This window comes from Neofelis nebulosa, chromosome 2 (genome assembly GCF_028018385.1).
Source record: "Neofelis nebulosa isolate mNeoNeb1 chromosome 2, mNeoNeb1.pri, whole genome shotgun sequence".
In the NCBI taxonomy this organism is placed as follows: Eukaryota; Metazoa; Chordata; class Mammalia; order Carnivora; family Felidae; genus Neofelis; species Neofelis nebulosa.
In genome coordinates this window covers 113973241-113990618 of record NC_080783.1, presented here as the reverse complement: position 1 = coordinate 113990618, position 17378 = coordinate 113973241, and the positions used below count along the sequence as shown (strand labels likewise).

The 17378-nt window shown below is 42.7% G+C and overlaps 1 protein-coding gene across 1 annotated transcript; it reads left to right on the top strand.

Moving 5' to 3' along the window:
• Window positions 1-4054: 4054 nt before the first annotated feature.
• Window positions 4055-16810, top strand: LOC131490640 (cryptic protein-like). The gene is made up of 6 exons (XM_058693222.1): window positions 4055-4077; window positions 4388-4440; window positions 4532-4705; window positions 5457-5595; window positions 5861-5970; window positions 16477-16810. Exons 1-6 carry the CDS (start codon window positions 4055-4057, stop codon window positions 16596-16598), a joined length of 621 nt encoding a protein of 206 aa, XP_058549205.1. The 3' UTR covers window positions 16599-16810.
• Window positions 16811-17378: the final 568 nt, after the last annotated feature.

The window sequence follows — 17378 nt, the reverse complement described above, 5'->3', positions numbered from 1 at the left end:
TCCCCACACTCTGCCATGAGCACAGCTTGGACATCCTTCAAAACCCCTTAAAAAGCCCAACCTGACTCAGGGCTGACATTTTTCTTGACGTCTGGCCCCTCTCTTCCCTTGGAAAGTGAATTAACTGCTTGGTGTCCTCCACTCTGTACAATTCTTTGTTGTCCATGCCATCAGTCACCCTAATATTAACATGAGGATATATTATGTTTTTCAAAATTAGAGAAAAGTGATATTGGTTGCTAAATATATGTTTAGAATTTATTCTTTTCTCTAAATTCCCACTTGATCCCTATTCAGATCTTCATGACTTCCTGCAGGAGCGTCCAGGAGGTTCCCCATCAACTGGCTTTTCTATATGCTATAGTTTCTCCTGCATCATGTGTCTACCTACAGCTCCTCCTTCTGCCCTTCTGCCCCTCCTAGGGACCCTCCTGGTCCCTGTTGTTATTTCCAGGACACCTCCCTCCCTCAGTCAGTGCTCTCAACACTGCCTCCCAGAGACTACATCCTGTCACTGCCCTGTAATGTCCTGTCTTGGTAAATACTTTGGGCTCTCTAAACCCCTCCCTTACAGTGTAGAACTGGGGCAGTGCCTCTCCGTTTAGTCTTTTCCACTGTGCCCACTCAGAAGCCCTTAGCCTGCTTCAGGGGGCAGCAGCATGCTACTATGGTTGCAAGCAGTAGCTCAGCTTTTGACCGCCTGGGCCACTGCTGAGAGGTGCTGCGCAAGTCCTCAACTCTTGAAACCTCACTTTTCTCATCTATAAAATGGAGAAATTAATGTCTGGGTCATAAGAATGGATGACAATAAAATAAAGCATTCTGTGTAATTCAGTGAGTATAGTATGCCTGGTCTACATTAAACACAATAATTTTAAAGCAACTTGAATCAAACAAGATTTTAGATCAGATAAACCTGGGTTCAAGACTCCACACAGCTGTTAGTCATACATCCCCAAGCCAGTTTCTTAACTTCTTAGATCTCAATTTCTTCACTGAAAAATGAGTGTAAATATGATAATCCATTTATTCTTTTATTCATATAAATAACACCAGGTTGTGTGATACTATACATGAGGCACTGAGCTAAAAGTCAGGAATGCAACAAGAAAGAAGCACTCCCATCACTGGGAACACATAGCCACATAAAACACAGACATCAGAATCACAGTCCTGGCTGTATACTGGAGTCCCCTTAGCAGGTTAAAAAAAAAAAAATCCCAATGCTGGGCTCTGCTCAGGGCTTTGAGGTATGGCTTAAGTACGGATTCAGAGTTTCCCTAGAGACCCCAATGAGCAGCACACATGGACAACTACTGCTTTAGAGTCACTCTCAGAGAATTCCTTCACACCTAATTTGTTACAAAACATTTCCCTAAGAGATTGCTTGATATACTGTGGACACAGAGGTAGGTTAGTCTCTAATCTTGGGATCAGGTGCCCCAATTCCCACACACTTTATATCAGCTCAAAATGAGTCACAAGTACCAGAGGAGGTCTGGTGAGTGGGTTGGCTCCAATCTTATCTATTTATAACTGATAACAAGAAAAAAACCTTCCCCAGAGCTGGGAATCTGCTGCCCCCTCACTAGGCTTACAGCTGCTCCCAGACAGCTCCTTCCAGCTGGCCAGCTGGGCCTTGTTAACTAAGCAAACCTGGGCTCCTCTGCCATGAAATGCAAAACTCTTTTTTATAATGCCTGTAAGTAAATGAGATCAAGTGACAGGATACTGAAAAATAGGTATCAGCAGCTTTCTCACTGCTAGGCCATCAGCCCTTTCCCTCCCTGGAGCTGACTTTAGGTCTTAAGCAAACAGTGAGTGGGACATTCCATCCATATTTCGAGACTCTCTATCCTGTCTTGCTGTCAAGACATTTCCTTTCCTTTCCCTGCATTTTCCTTTTATAAAGTTTATATCTTCAAAACCTTATTTGACATAGAAAATATCATGATGTCTGAGATTTGCTTTAAAAAAATTCCAGAAAAAAATATATGTTTGGGAGAAATAATAAGATTGGCAAAAATTGATACTTAATCGATAAACCCCAGTTTATTGAATCCTTATTATCCTGGCTTTTGTGTATGTTGAAAAATGTCCGCAATACAGGGGTACCTGGGTGGCTCAGTTGGTTAAGCTTGGTTTTGGCTCCGGTCATGACCTCACAGTTCATGAGTTTGAACCCCAAGTCGGGCTCTGCGCTGACAGTGCAGAGCCTGCTTGGGATTCTCTCTCTCCCTCTCTCTCTCTGCCCTTCCCTCTGCTCTCTCTCTCTCTCTCTCTCTCTTTCAAAATAAATAAACTTAAAAAAAAAAGAATCAGATTGTAAATTTAAAAATAATGTCCACAATACAAAATTCAACAGAAGAAACTGGGGGGGGGATTAGATTTTAGATATTATTCTTAGATCTTTAATGTTATCAGAAAGGCTTGGATTTGATATCCTGCAAAGTGAACAGTTTTAAATCTTCTTATTCAAAGAAATATAATTCTTTAGCTTATACATGGTTTTACTTTAGCACAACCCATTTGCTCAAATAAAAGTTTCTCCTGATTTGAAGTCATAAAACATACTTTCTCCAGCATGGAGCCTGATGCAGGGCTTCAACCCACGAACCGAGAGATCATGACCTGAGCCGAAACCAAGAGTTAGATGCTCAACCTACTGAGCCATCCAGGTGCCCCTTTTATATATAACTAAATTATGCACTTCACAAGTAATAACCATTAAATTTAAAAGTGTATTTGTCATGATTCCAGTTACAGATGTTTCCATGAAAGTGTGAGGTATCATCTTCCATATGGTTTGCCTAGCCAGGTCTGCTGGGCTTGACCTGGTCCTGGCAGCTCACAGACCCAGTCCCTGGGAGGCCCCATGGCAGCCAGGCTCACCAATTCCCTATTGGTTTATGTAACAGCCTCTTTAATAAACCTCATATTAAATGTTTAAAAAATTAAATAAGTATCAAAGACTATTTCATCCTCAGAGGAAGCATGCTATTTTTAGAAAGCAGTTTTTATATTAAAATCACAGAACAATTTGCCCCCGAGTTGCAAGGTACCCTCCTCAGTGCTGATAAAAGGGCCTCTGGTCCTTATTTTGGCAATCACTCCCTTCTTGGATTCAGAGCTTAATGGGGGGGGGGGGTCACCTCTATACTCAGTAGTCTTCACATACTGAGCACACTGTAGGCCCCTTCTTATAAAATCTGTACATTTCATATTTTTCAAAGATCTAACTGCCACAACGGACTTAGATTCTAAGCTTCTTGTTGCCTCTCCCTTTACATGGGGGATAATAATAACGCTTCCCCAGGGGCATGCTGTATCATATTCACCACCATGCTGGGCACAGAGAAATGAATCAGTCTGTTAAAGTATTGATACATCCTCAGAAAATAGGGGTTGAAATGTCTCTATATTCATGTTACCCAGTCAAGACTTTTGGGACCCATACTTGCTGGTTATGTCCCACACAATGGATCCCTTCTCTAGCTGGGCCCTCACCATCAGTACAAGGAGTATGCAATATAAAATTTCCATTTTCCTGTGAAAAGGTTTTGTTCATGTTGGATTTTAATTTTTGTTTGTTTGTTTTTGTTGTTGTTGTTTTGGTGAGGGAAAGGCTTGTTGCCTTAGCCACAAATGTTTTACATCAGGGGTGGACCACTCCTGCTGCTGTCAACACTGTTAACACTACTGGGGAGAGAATTAGTCCAAGTGTCCGGCCCCCACCCCCCACCCCACCAGATCTCATTGAGGGAACAGTCCCGGAGGCTCCGCATGGGCCCTGCCTGTCACAGCAGGTCATTGCCTAATGGGCCTCCACAGCAGAACCCAGAGATCTCACTGTTGTTTCTCATGGCCTAGGCAGAGGATAGGAAATACCCGTATCTTCTTTACTTATCCACCTTTATGTCCTAGTGCAGTTGTTACAAGAGCTGGAGTAAAGACACCTTCAAGTACAAAACCCAGTCATATTCGACCTCCTTGGAAGTTGGTCTTCAGTGTATGGATGAGAGGAGACTCTCACAGCAGACGTGTCAGTGGGAAAATGGTTCGGAGCCACCCTGTTAGGTAAGGACACAGATCATCCAGATCTGAGAGCCAAGAGGGGCATTTAAAAGCCTCCAGAATAAACTGCAATGCATGCACATTTGTTCCTTCTCATTAAGGGACATGTACACTTCTTTGGTCTCAAAATCTTTCTAAGTCATGACAACATTAATTAAAATCTACAAGTTATAAAATATGGCATAATATTTATTACACATTAAATATTGTATAGACATGTTTATATATGATTGCATTATATTTTGAACATATGTAAATTTCTACTTATACTTTTAATATTTTAAACTTCAATAATTTCCTTTAAATATTCTAGGCTTCTGTTTTTTACCAGTTGGGCATTACAGATCATCCACTTGGGAAACAACAGTAAGAAGCATTTTATTTATAGCCTCTTACTTTTTATTGCCTATTTGTTTCTTAATCATTATCAGTCTCATATTTTCGGTGTTTTTAAAAGGTTATCAAAGAGAGAAACATAAAGGTAACAGAGAAGAAATCAACAATGCTACAGTCCAAAAGCTCCTGCAGAAAACACTCAACTGGACCCTGAATAATTTTGGGGAGGTGAATGCAAGCGCCAATGGCTGGAGGCCCCAGAATTCACGTCCCTACTTCCCGGATCTCCAACAGCGTAAGTTGCAAGTCGCGAAGGCGCCCACATTACCTTTGTGGTCATCTCAGTCGGTGGTCTGCAGATTTAGGATCTGAGAAAAACCTGGAATAAATTAAGCATAAAATGAAAAATCCAACAAAGCACATTTTATCATCTTCAAATGATGATACACTATAAAGTGAAAACTATTTCCTAGTGAGGTGTTCTTTTGCTCTGAAAAGTTTTACTATTTCATTGGTAAAACTTTCCATCTGCTCAGGTCCAGAGAACTGCGATTTAAATATATTCAAAACAACCTCCCAACCCAAGATAATAGGGGACCCTTGCTTGGCTTATTGCAGACTGTCAGCCTCCAGACCCCACATCCCGGGGGCGTGGAGGCTGGGGGCAGGGGTAGGCGGTCTTTCTGGCGGGAGGGCAGGAGGAGGTGAGAGGGTTTTCTACAGTCCTCTCTCGGTGGGTGGTCCCCTCCCTGGAGGCCTGTCTTTAATCACTGTCCAGGCAGGTCACAGCCTGACTCTAACATGTGAAAGGAATGAAGAGAGAGAATCCCACTTGCTGGGGGCAGGGATTCTCGTCGGGTCCTCGGACTGATTCCTGACCCTCCGGTACCCCTGGCAGTTTGCTTTTAATCCTTAACTTAACAAGTAGGGTTTGCCTGAGCAAACACACTTAGCAGGGAGTTAAATTTTATTGCCTTTCCGGGGCGATCTCGCGAAGCCCTCTTCGGGCTTGTCTAACGCGGAAGGCCGGGCGGCAGGCGGAGGCTGACAGCCAGGCGACTTCCCCACAGGTGAGCCCCAGCTGCTGCGCTGCTGCAGGAACGGCGGCACCTGCGTGCTGGGCAGCTTCTGCGTGTGCCCCGCCCACTTCACCGGCCGTTACTGCGAGCACGACCAGAGGCACAGGTGAGCGCGTCACCGAGCGGGCTGCTAGGTCGGTGAGGCGGGGATAATGGGGCGGGGGCCCTGGAGCGGCCACTGGGGCAACCCGCGGGGCGGCGCGTGGCGGAGGGGAGCGGGCTCTGGGGGATCGCAGGTGGAGTGTGGGGGAGGGGAGCGGGGAGTGGATGGGAGCGGCCGCGGGGCCTGTGCAGGGTGGGGCGTGGATGGGCGTGGGAGAAGGGAGCGCATGCGCGTAGGCAAGGCTAACTCCACCTTGCGGCCTCCCCAGCGAATGCGGCTCGGTGAAGCATGGAACCTGGACCTTCCTCGGCTGCCGCCTTTGCAGGTGTGTTTTCGCAGCCCTGCACTGCCTCCCCCGCCAGACACCCGGCAGCTGCGGTAAGAGTACCCGCCTCCTATTAGCACAGTCCATACACGCAGGCAGTTGTTCCTTTGTACCTATCTATCCGCAGAGATCTAGCTGTGCCAGGCGACACAGAAATGAGCAAAAATTCATCACTTAGGAAAGTCACATTCGTCGTGAATCACATATAATCATTCTGTGATTATCAGCATATCATTATTATTATTTAAATTTTTATTCCTAAATTTACTATGTCCCGATTGCTGGGTTTAAAAGTGATTTCCAGTGTTCTTCAAGTATCCTTTCAGTGAGCCTACTTTGGGGAGCACACAAGCTGGTAAACCGAGCCAAGCCTGGCAGACAGATTACCGGACTGATTTACCGGACTAAATCTACAGTGACTTCCTTAAACCACACCAACACCATCTTCTCCAGTGTGAAATGAGGAGGGCATTGGAGCAGGACAGGAACAGGGATGAATGGCTACACGCCACCCTTTAGGGCCTACCAGGTAGTGCTCCCAGGGAAGGAAGGTGCTCAGGCTTGCCACACATATTAAAAGCCAGCATGGTGTGGAGAACACATGGGGTGAACGCTCATTTGTGAGGATTCTGAGCAGGGAACAAACTTCGTGCAAATGTTTCACTTTTAAAACGCAGTACGAAACATGAAATTTCCTGGGTCAGAAACCAGATGTAACACTCTGCTATGACCTCAAGGAGCACAGTTAAAGAAGGTACAGCATTTCAATCCCACATCCTGCACCCTCTCCCCTCTTCAGCATGCTCTGACTGGACTTCAGTGAGGAGCAGTTAATGAAGGCACAGCCCTCAGCCCTCTTCAGTCAGTCCTGGTGGCCTTGGCTGTGAGAAGTCAAAACTCCTAAGTCCCCTTTTATGCTCCTCCTTTGTCCTTCTTCTTGTCCTTCTTTGTCCCTGCTCCTGGGCAAATTCCACAGTTGAAGGGCACACTTAATGATATCACAGCCCTTCAACCCCACTTCCCACCCCTTTGTCCACTGTCAGGACTGCAGTGGAGGATAAGAACCCTCCAAACCAAGTTCTTGCCCCTGCCTTCTTGGTGGGGCCAGTAGTGGAGGAGCACACTGAATGAATGCTCAGCTTTCAACCCACATTCCTATACCTTTCTCTCTCTTCTGCAGCCTTGGGTAGGATTACCTGTCAAAGATGCTTAGTGAAGGTACAACCCATCAACCCCACTTCCTGCCCTGCCCTTCTCATCCAGCTGTGCATGGTGTGGGTGGTTCCAGTAGGGAGACTGTGATTATAGTACAGTATTGGAAAATGTTGTATCTTTCCCTCCCTCTGTCATGCCCACCACATTTCCCAAAGCACCCCATCTCCTACTGGGCTGTTTGCTGACCTGTGATTCACTAGCTGTTCCTTCTGTGCTCCAGAGAAAGGACACACAAATTAGGGAACAGATATTGATATTGCAGGTGGAACCTGTGTAGTCCTACAAGTGAAGTCATTTCCCACATGCCACTGGCATTCCCAGCAGTAATGTGGGGAAGGGATTAGCTGTGATCATTTCCCAGTCTCCTATGCAAAGCCAGCTTGGTTTCAGAAGCAGCAGGGCAAAGACTAGGTCCCAGGCTCTCTGCTTACTATTTTGTATCTTTGGAAACATCCAAGGCTGGGAATGCTGTCTGCCAAGTACAATGAAAATGGCTCCAAAATGTGGTTTCTGCTCATGAATGTTGAATGAAATAGTCATGTTTCAGAGTGAATTGTCAGGTGCAGAAAGCACAGCAACACTTTTAGACTCTTTGGCCTGTTGATTCTTCTTCATAGCAGATGACTGTGGTGGCTGTGCTGACAGTGGTTATGATAGGAGGGATGATGATGATGGCTGTTTTTGTTAGCTCTTGGTATATTTCAGGCACTTCGTACACTTTTTCCCATCTGATTCTCTTAAGCCCATGAAATAGGTATTATTATACTTTTTTATATTTGAGGAAACTGAGACTTAGAGGAATTAACTCCTACAGCAAATAAACAGGGTCTGATATTTATTTCTTAAGAGATAATCATGAGAGGCTAGTTGGTATAAAAATATATATACATATAAAATAAAATATATATAAATATATAAAATATATATGGTATATAAATATATACAATATAATATGGTATATGTATATATACATATATAATATATAACATATATAATATATAATATGGTATATATAATATAGTATGGTATATAAATATATATAAATATAAAGTAAGATATATTTTATAAAGATTATTTAAAAATATTGTAAAGAAACATACCATAGCATATTGATATAATAATAATTAACATTATTCTGTGAATAATAACTAATATGAATCTATGACTAAAATTGCTACCATTTATGGAGTACATAAGGACATCCCTGAAATTTGTCGTATACTTTTTTTAAAATTGAGATATAATTCGCATATAACATTACATTAGTTTCAGGTGTACAAGATGATGATTGAAAATTTGTGTATATTGTGAAATGTTCACCACACTAAGTCTACTTAATATCCATCACCCTCCATAGTTAAAATTTTTTCTTGTGACGAGAACTTTTAAGATCTACTCTCTTAACAACTTTCAAATGTACAATATGGTTTTATTAACTATAGTCACCATGCTTACATTACAATCCCATTGGTTATTTGTTTTCCAAGTGGAAATTTGTACCTTCTGACCTTTGATCTTCACCCATTTGCCCACCTACCAACCCTCGCCTTTGGCACCCACCAAACTGTTCTTGTAGCTATGTTCCATTTTTGTTTTTGTTTTTTTTTTTAAAGATTCTACATATAAGTGAGAGCATATGGTATTTTTCTTCTCAGTTTGATTAATTTAGCATAATGTCCTCAAGGTCCATCTATGTTGTGACACATGGCAAGATATCCTTCTTTTATGCGGCTGAAAAATACTCCATTGTTGTGTGTTTGTGTTTTATATATAAATATACATATTTTACCCACATTTATATCATATTTATATTATATTTATACATATTTATATCATATATTTATCCATTCATCCATCAATGTACACTTAGGTTGCTTCCATATTTTGGCTTCCATATTATTGTAAATAATATGCAATGAATATGGAGGTGCATATATATTTTTAAGTTAGTATGATTGTTTCCTTTGGATAAAGACCCAGAAGTGGAATTGCTGGATCATATGACATTTCTTTTTTTAATTTATTTTATTTTATTTTTATTTTTTAAATTTACATCCAAATTAGTTACCATATAGTGCAACAATTATTTCAGGGGTAGATTCCTTAATGCCCCTTACCCATTTAGCCTATCCCCCCTCCCACAACCCCTCCAGTAACCCTCAGTTTGTTCTCCATATTTATGAGTCTCTTCTGTTTTGTCCCCCTCCCTGTTTTTATATTATTTTTGTTTCCCTTCCCTTACGTTCATCTGTTTTGTCTCTTAAAGTCCTCATATGAGCGAAGGCATATGATTTTTGTCTTTCTCTGACTGACTAATTTCACTTAGCATAATACCCTCCAGTTCCATCCATGTAGTTGCAAATGGCAAGATTTCATTCCTTTTGATTGCCAAGTAATACTCTATTGAGTATATATACCACATCTTCTTTATCCATTCATCCATCGATGGACATTTGAGCTCTTTCCATACTTTAGCTATTGTTGATGGTGCCGCTAGAAACATGGGGGTGCATGTACCCCTTTGAAACAGCACATCTGTATCCCGTGGATAAATGCCTAGTAGTGCAATTGCTGGGTCATAGGGTAGTTCTATTTTTAGTGTTTTGAGGAACTTCCATACTGTTTTCCAGAGTGGCTGCACCAGCTTGCATTCCCATCTTTTTTAAATTTTTTGAAGAACCTCCATACTGGTTTCCATAGTGGCCACACCAATTTACATTCCCACCAACAGTGCACAAGCGTTCAGGATGTGAATCCTAACTATTGTGCCATTTCTATACTCATCCTATAAGAATAATTGTCAATATAAACTAAAGAAATATTTTTGATAGTGTTATTTAGAATATTGAAAATATGACCATATTCTAAATTTAACAGCAGAGTAATAGGTAAGTAAATCCTGTAATGGGATGTTATGAGGATTGTGAAAAACATATGGAAGATAGAATAAAAAATTATGTTTATAATATAATGAGGTGAAAGGATACATCTTGATGCAGGAATCACAAACAGAAAATAACACACTATAAAATCATGGCCTTGTGGCACCTGCAGGCTACCTGAAAGCCAAAGGGTCTCTAAGGGGCCTTCTTGCTCAATCCTGTCTGGGTCCAAGAATGACAGGCTGTCTTAATCCCAAATATAATGCCTTTCCAAGGGCATTCTGATTCAGAAGAACTCTATTTGTTTCTCAGTTTTTATATAAAATGAGGATAACCTGCCCTCTACCCTCACATACATGTTGAAGGATAAATTTTATGCAAAATAATCTTGTTTGTGGTGTGAGCTATTTTCTGTTCCATGATCTAAAATAATGCTTTGTGAATAATAATTCTAAATAAATATTGAATGGATGACCTTTGACCAATTAGTTCCAAATACAGCTCGAAAGAAGAAACACCATAAAAGCCATTACCTATTATTATATTGCAATTACAAGAAACCATTTGTAGGGTTCTATCATTGCAGGGTTCTATCAATTGTTCTATCAATTGCAGGGTTCTATCAATCTATCAAAATGATAGGGTTCTATCAATTACCTACATTGCAGGTAACTATCATTATTTCTACTATTTTCTCCATTTACATCTGTTAATTTTGCTTAAAGAGACAGTGTGGCATAATAGAAAAAGCGTGGGAACATACCTCCAAAATACTTTTTCAAATCCCAAAAAAATACTCTTTGTAATGTTTATGATCTTTATGAAAGGTTGAATAACTTGTTTGTATTTCAGTCTCTGCAACTGCAGAATTAGAGCTGAATATTTACCCCATTGATAAGATGAAAAGGCACTAAACCTGTTACATGTTATGCACAGAGTAAATTATTTTATTATCACTACCATCAACAGTATTCAAGTCAATATGAGGTTTAAAAATTATTTCATAATCTAGCATTTATATGCAAGTTTACTGAAATGTGTCTTTTAGGGGGCGCCTGGGTGGCTCAGTCGGTTAAGTGTCCGACTTCAGCTCAGGTCATGATCTTGCGGTTTGTGAGTTCAAGCCCCACGTCGGGCTCTGTGCTGACAGCTCAGAGCCTGGAGCCTCTTCAAATTCTGTGTCTTTCTCTCTCTCTCTCTCTGCCCCTCCCCTGCTCACACTCTGTCTCTCTCTGTCTCTCAAAAATAAATAAACATTAAAAAAAATTTTTTTAAAAGAAAAAGAAATGTGTCTTTTAGGTTGTGAACAATATCCACTAATCGAGGGGCATTAAGTTAATTAGGGTTAAAAAAAAAAAAGACAGGGGTGCCTGGGTGGCTCAGTCGGTTGAGTGTCCGACTTCAGCTCAGGTCATGATCTCACGGTCCGTGAGTTTGAACCCCACATTGGGCTCTGTGCTGACAGTTCGGAGCCTGGAGCCTGCTTCAGATTCTGTGACTCTCTGTGCCCCTCCCACATCATGCTTGCTCTCTCTCTCTCTCTCTCTCTCGTTCTGTCAAAATAAATAAACATTAGAAAAAAAAAAAAAGACAACATTCCAACTACCAGGACCTTTGCTTTGTGTTGAGCCAGCCCAAGATCTCATTATACCAACAGGGTGGTTCTTCCCAAACATAGTCCCAAAGAATTAAGTATTTCATTACCCTCAGGAACCAGTTTAATATTCTAAGATTTAGTCTTAAGTACTGATACAATGAAATAGCAAACTCAAGTGCCTTCAGAAGTAAACAGGTAATGTGAATGTCAAATTGGGGTCAGGTCAAGCCTCACCTCACACTTCACACCCAATTTTAAAAATACATTTCTGGCACCAGCCAATCAACCCACACAAGCAAACAAACATCTTTGGGCCAGAACCAGCCTATATAGGCCCATAGGAGAGATGGCCCTCCAGCATCCTGGCCCTGGCCAGCTCCAAGTGTGCTGTATGGCAGAGAGAGAGAGAGAGAGAGAGAGAGAGAGAGACCGACCCTTGGTCCTGCCCTCCAGGAACCACCCTCCCATGATAGGTGCCATTCCAATAGGTGAGCTTCTCTGGGTGTCATGGCAGGAGACAAAGCCATCTGGCTCCCAGAGATATCTGCAAATTGGAAACTTTTGGGAATGTTGGTTCTGGACCTCACACTGAAATCTGATGTTATACTCATCCAGGGTGGTCTCCAAACTTTTTAATTTCCCACTCCATTCCAGTAAAAATACCTGAGATTGTTCCCCATTCAGTGGCAGTAACACAGTTGCCATGCTAGCATGTACAAACTTGATTTTACTTATATCTTCCTCTTTATACATATGTACAGGACTAATACACATGATAAAAATCTTTGCCATGAGGGGCACCTGGGTGGCTCAGTCGGTTAAGCATCCAACTTCGGCTTGGGTCATAATCTCACAGTTTGTGAGTTCGAGCCCCACGTTGGGCTCTGTGCTAACAGCTGAGAGCCTGGAGCCTACTTCAAATTCTGTGTCTCCCTCTCTCTCTGCCCCTCTCCCACTTACACTCTGCCTCTCTCTCTTTCTCTCTCAAAAATAAATAAACATAAAAATTTTTTAAAAAAATCTTTGCTATGTCTGACCAAGTCTAAAAAAGGCCTTTTGATAAGTATATAATAAAAATCCCAGATTATAGTAAGTCATCTATTGGTAACAGAGTTTTCTTTTTTGTATGATGTGAATAATGGTGGGAACCATTATTTTGGTAGATTAATAGAACCATTAATTTGGTAGATTCTAATAAATACAGTAAATATTACTAAGCTTAGTTTTAAATTTTCCTATAAATGTACAGTAGAAGTTCTAATATTTTCTGTCTAAGCTCTGTGGGTGACCTTGGGCTTCCTGAGAGGGACACCACATGGTGTTCACAGTCCCAGTTTGGGGACCCCTGCTTGCAGGGCTGCCTTGGTCTAACCAAATTCACGAAGCTGACTAAAACAGCCTTTGAGTTTATGTATAAGCAATAATTGCCAACGGGCCTGAATCCTTTCCTATGGGAAGCCTGTTTCTTTCTACCAGGGGAGAGTGAACATTGAAGGTCAGTATGGGCTGACTCTTTTCTCACCTAAATACCTTCGTACACTGTGAGCACCTGTCTTAGCATCAGCTTTTCTGGAGACTTCTCTGGGCCCAGATGTTAGGTTTTCTATTTTGTGGGGTTTTGGTACTCTGAAACAACCCTCTCCCAAGGTGGGGTGGTATGGAGAAGTGGTACCCAGGCCTAGAGTGGGCCTGACCTCAGTCCTATCCTTAATCTAGCCTCCTAGATGGTCTCACCAAAGCCCACCTGTGAACATGTGCAGAGTGGGTCCCTGTTGCAGTTGCTTATCACTGCTTGATAATTTCCAGTGTTTCATGCTCACCATAGGTTCTCACATTCAGAGGGCAGGACCAGGCAGGCCTGTCTGGGGTGGGGTCAGGGGGAGGGGGGAAAACACCAGGTTGTGCTGGAGTCCAGCTCCAGCAGGTCCAGGGGTTTCTGAAGGATGAACGGTGTCGGCAAAAAAGTGAAAATAAAACAAAACTAAAACAAAAATGAAAATAAAAAACTAAAATAAAAAGCTAAAATAAAAAACTAAAATAAAAAAACTAAAATAAAAATGGACAGAGACAACAGCAGCATGTTGAACTGGCCCATTTATTGTAGCAAACGTGGCATTATATATGCTAGTGATTTCCTTGTAGCATACGTCATCTGTGTTTTTCTAACATTACCTAATTTTGAAAATGTTCCTATGTATAAACGACCTTTAAGAAATAACATGGTGATTTTCCCCTAACTTTCCTGCATACCCTTTGATTATAGATTTACTTCTTACATTATTCCATTATGCATCTGCGTTTATCTATAATCTACAAAGCATTTGCTTTGCTGTTCTCGTGAAAGGCCCTCCATTTCTCAACACCTCAAGTGGAACAGTTACAGGGACATGACCTCCTAACCACATGAGGCCAGAAGAACAATGTGTTTGCCTTGGTCCAAGGTGCCAGAAAGGGGCTGAAAAGGCCTTAGAAACCCATGCCTCATACATTCTCAGAGAGACAATGCACCTAGGAACCAATGAACCATTCTAGCTTAACTGACTAGGTTCAGTCATCATCTGGAATGCCTCCAGGGGGCCAGGTGGGCCTAGGGGTTGAAGTCACCTGTGCCCAGAGATACACTCCTTAGTTGCCAGAGTGGGGCTTTCAAATCCATATGTCTCTTCTTTACAGGCCCTCTTTGCTGGCAAAAGTATGAGGCTATCCTTCCTGTAAGTAGAGGAGTCTTCATAGGGGATGGCAAGGGCTAAGGGGATGGCAAGGGCTAAACATAAGGCCACACCATTTCTTGTGGAACCTTATTTTCTTCCCTAATGGTTCTTTTCCCAGGGGGCCTGCCGAGGGCAATTCCCCAACAGACAATACCGCAGGTAGTTTTAAAGCTAAATTACCTAAAAGCAGGAGTACAAGAAGCTTCACCGTCGGTGGCCACCTTGCAGTCACCAATCCGTCCACAGCCTGGGCTTTGCCACTCAGGCTGGGATAGCTCAGCTTCCAGCAGGGTTGGCCTCTGCTGAGCAGTCCTGGGGAGAAGTTTCCTATATTTGGGCCCTTCCTCATCTGCAGGCTTACCTGCCCAGCCTTCCCCACATGTAGCTCCAGGTTTGCTTGTGAGAGTGTTCTAGTAGAGTTGGTATCCCTGCCCACGGGGCTTGTGGTTTTCACATAGTAATCACTCAGTAAGGACTTTAGCCATGACTTCTGCTGGGCCCCACTACCCCAGGACTCCCACCCAGCACCTTTGGGATGGGGTTCAGCCATACAGACAGCCAGAATCATAGACTCTTAGGGCTCAAAGGGAGACCTACTGTGGAGGAACCCCCTTGAGACAACAGGGAAGGTGAGCACCTTGGGGTGTGGCACTAGCCTCCAAAATGCTGTGAAGCTATTTATTTTTGTGACTTACTCTGTGGAAATACCAGCCATTGCTTTAGGAATTGGTGCTTTCCTCCTGTTTAATAAGCAGTCCCTAGTCAAGGAAATGGGTTATTGCAGGATTTTTTACCTCAATACCCAGGGTTTGTTGTCTTGCTGCTTTGAAGAATGAAGAGGTGGACAGAATAAAATGAGAAACACACAAAAGTTTATTAGAGTATAAGTTTAGGAAGTAAGAATGGTATGAAAACTGTCTTTGCAGAGAGGGGGCATTTAAAAGGGAATGTCCATGACTATAGGCAAGGGTCTTTGTTTTAGAAGGTTCTGGTAGCGCCCCCCCCCCTTCCCCCTTGCTCCTTCTCAGATCCTACCCTTATTGGCTTGATAACTCTAGGTGCTGGGTTGTCTATTCCTGATTGGCTTGACTCCATCATGTGAGGAGTCAGGGTATGGTCATAATGCCCCTCATATAACATAAGTTTTATGGTTTACCTATTTTAGTTATGTATTTTGGTTGTCAAATTCCTGAGGGGGAGTAGGTGGTTTCTGTTACATTCTTTTTTTTTTTTAACAGCTATCTTTTTTTTTTCAATGTTTATTCATTTTTGAAAAGAGAGAGAGAGAGAGAGAGAGAGAGAGAGAGAGAAAGCATGAATGGGGGAAGGCCACAGAGAGAGGGAGACATAGAATCCAAAGCAGGCTCCAGGCTCTGAGCTGTCAGCCCAGAGCCCAACGTGGCCTTGAATCCGTGAACTGTGAGATCGTGACCTGAGCCAAAGTTGGACGCTCAACCGACTGAGCCACCCAAGTGTCTGTTATATTCTTAAGAGGAACCTTACTCCCGAGGGTCAGTCCCACTCCTCTGGTCCGTCCCTCTCAGCGTTGTTCCAAAATATGTGTTTTTCTCCATCCAAGGACCTCAGGTCCTAACCTTTCTTTCCCCCTCTGCCTATTTTGCCCTATCTTTCCCTATCATACTGTTAGGACTAAGTTGGGGAAAAGTTGGACCTTCTTTGAAACACATGGATGCAAGCTGTTTTATGTTACTGCATTTCAAATCAGATCTATTTGCTCCTGATTGTTAAATGATTTGGTGTGGAATTCTCTGACAGATCACCTGTGGTCAGCTCACATGCTACATAAGAAGGGCTAAACCCTAAAAACAATAAATTCTCCTTCAGCTCTGTAAGTTCCACAAAAATCCTATTGTTTCTGGCTGCAAGGAAAGGAATATAAAAGCTAGAGGAAGGCACATCTTCTTCCTTGAGCTGTGACCCCCACAGCAGAGGCTTCCTTTTGCTGCCAAGGGAGCTCACTGTCGCATGGGGCGGGGCTTCACAGCCATCTATTCTCGGAGCCTCACCAGAGCAGTCTAGTGAGGCCCCAGCAGAGCAGGGCTTCTAACAGAGCAGGTACAGACCTCTCTGCTTCAGTCTCTTAAAGCCGGCCTGTGACAGTGTGTCTTACATACTCGGGATTTTTTTTTTCAGACCTGGAAGACTTTCTTGCTGCACGGTCTAATGGAGAAAGAACACAACACATGCTGAGTGTTCTCTTCCTCCTTCCCTGCTTGCTCGTACAAAGCATCCTTAGTGAAGCAGGAGACTCCTGACTGGACCTTAGAGGACCTAACTCGCAGTTCCACACCGGAAGAACCTTGGTGTTCCCAGCACAAGCTTGAGCAAGCATAGTTCTCTGTGGGAAACCCAGGGCTGTGCATCCACGTCGTTTTCTGTGTTGTAGGTAATAGATTTGTTTCATTTCCTAGAACTGAAGCATTAGGTGAATATTTTTATTGTTTAATAAATATTTTCATGAAACAGATTTTCTCCTCTAAGCCTTATTTCAAGGTCTGCAACCTAGAGCAACCATGAGTAAACACTTGTGCTGGAGCCTATTCAAGCCTAAATTACCTCTGATGATTTAAGAATAAACCGAGCGTGCGGCCCCTCCCAGATAACAAGTTCCCTTTGAGTACCCCTTCATCTCCCACACACATAGATACACCATGGATGTGGCAGCACTTCATGTCATGCATTTGTTTACTGTCAGTGTCCCCCACTACTCTTATAAATCTTTGGGAGGCAGGGACAGCACCACATGTGCTGTGGGTCTGGCAAAGAGCTGCTGCCTTAAAAAATGCTTCATTGATAAAGAAGCAAGAAGGGGGAGAAAGGGTATGAAGGAGGGAGACAAGACTTGAGGCTGACAGCCACCTTTTTCTCACCTCCTTTTCTGCAGCTTCCCCTACTAAACCAGCTCCTTTGTGACACCTTTTTCAGGGCCTTTAGCACTTCTTCGGATTATCACCATCTCCTTAAAAGGGGAAGATTCTCCATAGCAGAATCCATTCTAAAGGCAAGGCAGAGAGAATTCAGCAAAAAGAGGTCAG